At 54.0% G+C, this 8,429-nt stretch overlaps 1 protein-coding gene across 2 annotated transcripts in view; it reads right to left on the reverse strand.

Annotated features, from left to right (window-relative positions):
• The window catches only part of MAP6 (microtubule associated protein 6), a 32,126-nt gene extending 23,806 nt beyond the window's left edge, over positions 1 to 8,320 (reverse strand). For both annotated transcript variants that reach the window (XM_027663624.1, XM_027663625.1), the window contains exon 1: positions 7,553 to 8,320. In XM_027663624.1, the coding sequence (XP_027519425.1) occupies positions 7,553 to 8,277 (725 nt within the window). In that variant the 5' untranslated portion in view covers positions 8,278 to 8,320. The remainder of the gene's footprint in view (positions 1 to 7,552) is intronic.
• Between the last annotated feature and the right edge of the window lie 109 nt (positions 8,321 to 8,429).

The following is an 8,429-nucleotide window of genomic DNA, read 5'->3' on the forward strand; positions in this document are numbered from 1 at the left end:
AAACCCATCCCAGCTCCCCGAAACCCATCCCAGCTCCCCGGATGGGTTTTCCTTGTGTGGTTTTCCTGGTGTCCTGCCTCCACTGGGCTGCTTGCCAAGGCAGCCCTCTCGGGGACTCCTCCCCGTGAGTTGCCATGGCTACTGGCTGTGACACTGTGACAACTCTGCTGCCTGGCTGAGCCGCTGCCTTCCTCCCCTGGATGTGCAGGGGACCTGGATGTGCAGGGGACCTGGGGATGTGCAGGAGACCTGGGGATGTGCAGGGCACCTGGTTGGGGGCTGTCCCCCCCCCAGCAACTCCAGCCCAGGGCTTTCACACCCTCACAGGACCTCCAGTGCCCCCCTTCCTTTCCCCCCCTCTCAGACCTTCTACCTCCACTCACATCCAAATAACCAGGGCACAGAGCGTGGTCCAAGCCCTGATCTGCAGCCCACCAAAGTGGAAACATCAGAGCAGGGCAGCCAAGAATTCCCCTCCACCCCACCCCCAATTTTAGGAATTAATTTCACATAACCATAATTTAATTGACAGCTGGGCCTCACACACAGGAGGCCCAAAAGCAGCACATTGGTCAGACCTCGTGCCAGGGGAGCAGGACTGGGATGAGTGTGGAGAAGGACCTCTGAAATCAGCTGATCCAAGCAGTTGTTGATGCCTCATCCCTGGAAGTGTTCGGGGAAGGGCTGGAGCAACCTGGTCTGCTGGAAGGTGCAGGGGGTTTGGAATGGGATGATCTTTAAGGTGCCTCCCAATCCAAGCCGTTCTGGCACAAACTAATTTGATTAATTAATACATAGCTCCTCTCCAGAAGGCCACTGGTTTCTTTAAACACCATCACCTTCTATTTTTCTCCCCTTTCCGAGTCAAACAAGTGGCACAGCACCTGCACAGCCCTTTCAAAGGACAAGAAGAGCAAAGCAGCAGCCAGGCACCACTAGCTGGGCCCCGGTGACCTTGCAAAGAATTCCAGAGAGGAACCCCTGGCTGCTTTCCAGGAGGGCACCTGCAAGGCTGGGTGGACAAACCTGCAGGAGCTCACTGACAAAACAAAACCCAAATGAAACCAACCAACCGAAACCTAAAAAACCCAAACAAACAAGACAAAACAAAACAAAAACAAATAAAAAACCAAACCAAACAAACAAAAAAACCAAAAAAAAAAAACCAAAAAACAAACACTCAAAACATTAAAAAATAATTAAAAACAAAATTTTAAAAATTTTAAAAAATAAATTAATTTTTTAAAAATTAAATTTTAAAAAATAAATTAATTTTTAAAAATTTAATTTTTAAAAATTAAACACTTTTTTTTTTTTAAGAACCTTTTAAGAACCCTCCAACCTTCCCAGTACCAAACCCCTTTATTTTGTAGTCTCAGCAGCCCAGCTTGCAGCCAGCTCAGTGAGCAGCAGGAGTCTCTCCACATGCACAAAGTGCTGCAGGGTCCCCTCAGGTGGAGGCATCGTTTGAGCAAAAAAAAAAAAAAAAAAAGTATTAAGACAAAGAAAAATGTGTTCCCTTTACAATGAGCTATTAATGGAAATAAAGTAGTTATTAATAGAAAGCAAAATGTGTTTGCTATAGAACACCTGCAATGCTGGGGCTGAGGAGGAGAGATGAGTTGGAGGTTAAAGGAGGACAGCCCAGTTTGTGTGTATATTATTTTTAATATAAATAAATATATATAATATAAAATATAATATATCATATATAAAATACACGATTATAAAAATAAAACAAATAATATATAAGTACAAAAATCCAAATATAAAAATACATCTAAATATGTACGTAAAAAATACAAAGGACATTGGAAGGATATCCAGAGTAATGAGTTATAAATCAAGAGAAATAAAGCTTCCACCCTATAAAACTTCCCTAAAACAGCCCTGGTGACCATGGTAGCAGCAGAGCATCCTTGCTCCTGCCCTGATGGGGCAAGGCTTAGCTGGAGCTATCATACAAATATATATATATTGAATGAATGTGAATACATTCAGCTCAAAGAACAGCAAGATCGATGTGGGATGGAGCACAAAGTACTGGGAAAGCAAAGGCCTGTGCAGCCTGCAGGAGACAGGAACAGCAAAGGTCACGGAATGAACATGAGAGAAGTCAAATCTACAACTGCTGCTCGTGATTTAGTTGGAAAAGACAGAAGTGGGGGCCTAAATGAGCTGATTCCTCTCCCCTTCCTCTTTTTTTTACTGTTTGTGTCACAGCCTGAAGCCACCAGTGGATGTGGGATGTGCTCCTGCATCCCAGGGAAGCTGCTGGTCCCCCCAGAGATGGCTGTGTGGGGAAGGGGAAGGGGAGAGATGCTTGACATGTCTTTGGGTACGATAACTGACTTAGCAGACAAAAGAAATGTGAAAATCTACCAGGTTTCAGCAAAGCATTTTTATCCAGGGCCGTGTGGGAAATCCTTAATTAAGCCAGTGAACAGGAGCACCAGCAGAGCAGGGAGCTGGGCGAGGGGAGTGACGAGTGCTGCAAGGCTGAGCCGCAGCCTGGAAGGGGGTTAGCAGTGTTTAACATTTTTAAGGTTGACTTTGGCACGAAAAAATGTAGGGCAGCACTAATGAGAGCTCCTAATGACACCAGGTGGTCGGGCAGCACCAATGTGGAGCAGGATCGGGGAGGCACAGGGGAAAGCAGGCTCTGACCTCAGCTGCCGTGCTCAAAATGGGCTGGAAACGAGCAGGACTAAGTGCTAGGCTTGGTACTAACTACCAGGATCTTCTGCTGTGGGATGGGAGCTCCAGGGGTGTGACTGCCTGAGGAGAACAGCGTGGACATGCTGGTTTATCCAAGGGTAAGCAAGGGATCCACAACGAATCCGTGAGATCCACAAAGAGGGCTCATGAGCCTCAGCACAAATGGGCACCTCACCTACAAAGGGCAACACTCTGCAACAATCTGTTTACTGAACAGATTTCACCCGGGAAGAGCTGGAGAGGAAAGGTTGACACAAGGAGTAAACAGGAGACTAAAAATATTTGGACTTTCCCAAAGGATGTGGGTGCCGTACCTGGGGACACTGAGCAGTGACATCTGGGCAGGAGAAAGGCACTGAGCAGCCCAACGAAACAGCCAAAAAATAAAAGCAGAAAGACAAAAAAAAATCCAACAAAACAGCAAACTACAGAAGGAAAGAGAGAAAGAAAGAATGAAGGAAACCCAATAAAACAGCAAACTACAACCTGTCCATTGACTCGGACTGGAAATGGGTTGCAAACCACCAGAGACTGAGGTTCAGAGGGTCCCAGCCAGCCCTGTGGGCTTAAAGGTCCCTGCTGGGGTGACCCAGATGAATGGGAGCAGTGGAAAAATTGCTCAACCTGGCCTTGGACACTCCCAGGGATCCAGGGGCAGCCACAGTTTCTCTGGGCAACCTGTGCCAGGGCCTCCCCACCCTCACAGCCAAGAATTCCTTCCCAATATCCCATCTCTCCCTGCCCTCTGGCAGTGGGAAGCCATTCCCTGGGTCCTGTCCCTCCATCCCTTGTCCCCAGTCCCTCTCCAGTTCTCCTGGAGCCCCTTCAGGCCCTGCAAGGGGCTCTCAGCTCTCCCTGCAGCCTTCTCTTCTCCAGGGGAACCCCCCCAGCTCTCCCAGCCTGGCTCCAGAGCAGAGGGGCTCCAGCCCTGGCAACATCTCTGGGGCCTCCTCTGGACTCTCTCCAGCAGCTCCAGGTCCTTGTGCTGTTGTTCCCAGGGCTGGAGCAGCTCTACAGGGGGGTCTCAGGGGCAGAATCCCCTCCTGCCCTGCTGTGGGATCAGCCCAGGGCAGGGGGGCTCTGGGTGCCACCACACATTGCTGGGTCATCTCAAGCTTCAGCCTGGTGTGGTCTCGATGCATCATCCCCTTCCCTGCAGTGGGATGGGCACCAGATGGTCTTGGCAGGTCCTTCCAGCCCTACATGCCCACAGCCACAGTGGTGGAGCCCAAATTCCCTGCCTGTGTGTATCCTGCTCCAGCCCTCCCGCCTGGACATCCCTCCCCAGGTTATCTCCTCCGTGCCTTCCAAACCCACACAGCCAGTCCCCAGTGCTGACTCATTCATCTCCACAGCTACTACAGATCCTCATTTGCTCCACATCTTCTGTACCTCCAGGCTCTGAGATGAATGACAGAACCTTAGCAACAGGCAATTCATTAATACCAGGGCCAGGCCAAAAATTTTCCACGGAAGCCTTTATTGTTTTGTTTCCTCTGCCAGGAGAGGAAATTGCTCAGGGAGAAAAAAAACTAATTGCTTTGGTAAAGAACTGGAAACCTAGTTTGGGTAATATTGCTTCTCTGGGGGAAATTCATGGCCTTAGCACTCATTTTGATACCCTGCAAAGGGGGTGAAGTGTTTCCTCTCCCTTTTATATCTTTTGTCTTCAGGAAATAAAGGTAACAAAAGGAGAAGAATGCAAGACAAAGAAGAAGAAGGAGGGGAGGGAAAAAACACCCAAGAAACACCTAATTCTGGCCTTTTTCCATATTTTCCAGACAAAAAATATAAAATATTCACTCATTCCTTATTACATTTTTGCCAAATGTGCTTCTAATTGTCCCACATCCCCAGCAAATGCTGCTGTCTGCACATTTTGTCACCTGCTCTCTCTGGTCCCAGCCCCCCAGGGTGAGCTCCAGCAGGGAGAAGAGCTCTGCCCATCCCTTCCAGGGGGAGAAATCCCCTCCCAGGCACTGCACAACTGGGGTCACAGGGTCACCCTTGTGCCCAATACAGACACAAGCCCCCAGTGGTGCCACCAGGTCCTCCTACAAGACATCTGAGAACTGAACAAGAAAAGGTTCCATCCACCAGGGGGTGGCCAAATTGTAGTTAATGAGTAAATAAATATATAAATAGTAAAAAGACTTTTAATAATATAAACAAATAATAAATAATACACATAAATGCTGCTTATTCTGCAGGATCCCTGAGCACAGGCAGTCTCCAGCAGACACCCACTGCTGCTCTGGTCTCTCCAAAGTCTTCTGGGCTCAAACAAATCCATCATCCCTGTGGCTGGGAGGAGCCTCCATCCTCCATGGACACCACCTCTGCTCTGCCCCTCCAGGCAGACCTGGCAGGAGCTCCAATGGGCTCTGCAATATTCATCTGTCTTGGTACACAGAGGTTAAAAAAGGGAATTGCTCCCTTTGGCATGGACTTGCCCCCGTGACCTTGGGCTGGCTGCTCACTCCATTCCGTGCTCTCACAGGGAAATAATGCCCAGGGGGACAGAGGGAGATGAAAACCCACCCCTGGTGTGCTCTTTGGCTGCACCAAGGAATTGTTTGCCAGGCTTGGAGCGTCACGTTACGCTGATGTGCAGCGGTGGCAGAGCACTGTAAGGAAATCTGCCCTGCTCTCTGCTGCTGGCCAGCAGCACCAGCCCATCCCTGCACGAGCCCAGCAAAGGCCACGGAGACAAACAAGCCCCATGTGAGCCATCCCTGCTCCTCCCTAGTCACCAGGAGATAGTCCCGGCTGCTGGGTGGCCCCCAGGGTTGCCCAGATAGGCTGTGGAGCCTCCATCCCTGGAGATGTTTCAACACTCACCCAGTGTGTGAGCAGCCAGGCCCTTTGTGGTAACAAGGATTTGGAGCATTTGGCTTTTTAAAAAGAACCCAAACAATAAACAACACTTAGGAGATGCCTAATTTGAACAGAAAATGAGAACAATTAGCCACAACATCACTTATGCATTAATGAAGAGATGCTTGTGTTCCAAGGCTGAGCATCAGAGCAAACACTCCTCCTGCAATATGCTGCAAGGAAGGAAAACATGGAATGGGAGAGCAGATGAGGACCCAAGTAGAAAGAGAAGCCCTAAGGGTGTCCTGAAAGCCAAGGAGCAACAACAAGGAGAGCTGAATCCCTCTAGTTCCTCTTAGATTTAACATCCCAGCTGACCCAACCCTTTCCTTGGGGAGGAACCCCAACCCAACTGCTGTAGGAATTTGCTGGAGCAGACTGGAGGGATGGGGAGGTGAGCAATCTGCATTTAAATGTGCAAGTAAATAAGTCCAATTATCCTTTGCAGCAGTGGGAGAAAGGCATCACAACAACTCCCCAGCTCCAGGAGACCTTTCTGCTTTAGCCCTGCCATCCCCAGCACAAGCCCAGCCCTTGCAAAGGTGAGCAGACAAAAAGCCCAGTCTCAGCCCCCAGCTGGCCACGGCAGATTAAAGGGCTGTGTCACTCCTGGAAAAACCTTTCCCCACACACTCCACCCCTGCAGAACAGAGCCCCCGAAAATCCCTGGCCATTTTCTCCTGTCTCAGCCAAGCAGCACCGTCACACCTGGATGCTCCTGAGCCTCCAGCACCACTCACATCCCCAGGGAGAGCCGGAGCTGATGCTGAGAGACAGCAAAAATCAAAATCTTACTGCTTGAACCACTCAGGGATGAGGGACAGGAGGTGACTGTCAGCTCTGCTGTGCCACACAGTCATCGGTGGGACAGGGGAGTCAAATCCCAGCTTCAGCTCGGATCTGCATGGATGTACCACCTGTTTGATGGCTGGGTGTCACCTCTAAACCTCCCCAAGGAGGAAAATCAATCATTCAAAGGCACAGACACCCCGGCATTCGCGCGGTCACAGGGAGAAGCAAAAAGGCTGCGATGCCACTTCTGTCACCACAACCCCCGCGTTTGCTCCCTGCCACCTCCGCCCCGGGCTCGGCAGCGGTGGGCTCTGCCAAGGAAAGCTCTGGAAAACACAACCGCAGCAAACCCTCCTTGCGAACGTACGTGCAGGGCAGCCGCCCCGGCACTTTTGTTTGGCATTCCCAACACATCCGACCCCTTCGCCGGGAGAGAAACAACAGCAGCGGCTCGCGGCGAGGAGTTCCGCGCCCCGAATCCCAAACCAGGTCTCTTGTTCGAGGTGAAATAAGGGCACCCGTGTCTGGTCGGGGGGGACACGGGGATGTGTCATCCCCCCCGCGCCGCGTTAAACATGGCAGCATCCGAGCCTGCCCCACCCAAGCGGCCTGGGATGCGTGTCCTGCGGCCCCGGGATGCTTTGTCTCCGGGGGTGCCCAGCCTGGGACGATTCCCGGGACCCTCCTGCGCCTGGGGCACCCCACCCGCGCGTGGGCCCCTTGGGGATGCTGCTCCTTTGGGTGGGCTGCAGCGCGACATCCAGGGATGCGCTGGGAAAGGACCAGAGGCCACTCGCACATCCCGGGGACGTGACCCCAGACATTCCCCCCGCGGAAATCCCAGGCGGCGGGTGTCTCTGGATTTTGGGATGCGGTGGGAGGGACCACACATACACAAAGACACTCAAACCTCCTGCCAGCCCACTCGACAAAAAGCGTCCGTGTATTCACCACCCGCACAACATCTACTGCCCCATCGCCGACCCCAGAGAGGGGGGAATTTTAAGGACAACCCCCCCGGGCGGAGGATGTGCAAACCCCCCCCGGAACGTTTCACAGCCTCTCTCCCAGGGTGGGATGCTCCTCCCGGGGACGTGCAAAGGGGGACCGGAGAAGGGCTGGCGAGGGGTCGGCAGGTTGGGGGTCTGGACGGGGGGTGTCTCACCTGTAGGACGAGCTGACCCCCGCCGCCACCTCCTCCTTGATCTGCCTGTTGAGAGCATCGGCGGCCGCCCGGCCCCTGCCCGGCTCCGCCGGCTGCCCGCCCGCCTCCTCCGCCTTCTTCCGACCCTTGTCTCTCCCGTCCCCGGCCCGCACCGCTTTGGGATGCTCATCCTCCGCCTCGGGGTCTTCCTCCTTCTTCTCGGGAGCGATGTGCACCTTCCGCCGCTTCTCCTGCGCCGGTTTCTCCGGGGAAGCGCGGTCCAGGGCCAGCACGGGGGAAGGGCCCGGTTTGGGGATCCAGGGGTGGTCGCCCCGCTTGGGGATGGGCCAGGCACGGAAATCCTTCTGGTACTGCGTCTCCTTCTCGAAGGGAGTGTCCGAGGGCTGGTACTCGCTCTTGGGCTTGCAGCTCGGCTCGGGCCGCTGCACCTTCCAGGGCTTGTAGTCGTGCCGCATCACCGAGTCCGCCGGGGGCGAGGCGTGCGGGGCCGGGCCGTGCGGGGCCGGGCCGGGCCGGGCGGCACCGGGACCCGGCTCCCCGCCCGCCGCCGCCTCCCCGCCCGGCTGGGTCTCGATGGGGGCCGCGGGGCGCGGCGGGGCCGCGGGGGGATGCTCGGTGGCCTCCGAGTACTTGGTGAAGACGAGCGGGACGGCGATGTCCGCCTTGTCCAGCTGGTTCCAGAAGCGGGCGATGCAGCAGGCGCGGGTGATGCAGGGCCACGCCATGGCGGCCCCGCGAGCCCCGCACCGCCAGCGGCACCCGCACCGCGCCGGGATCGCCGCGATCCGCGCCGGGATCCGCTCCGGGATCCGCTCCGCCCACACCGCGCAGGGCGGGGCAGCGCGGGGCGGGGCTTGGAGGGGCGGGGCAGGGGGGG

Source organism: Corapipo altera, unplaced genomic scaffold (assembly GCF_003945725.1).
Source record: "Corapipo altera isolate COAL_440 unplaced genomic scaffold, ASM394572v1 165, whole genome shotgun sequence".
NCBI classification, from domain to species: Eukaryota; Metazoa; Chordata; class Aves; order Passeriformes; family Pipridae; genus Corapipo; species Corapipo altera.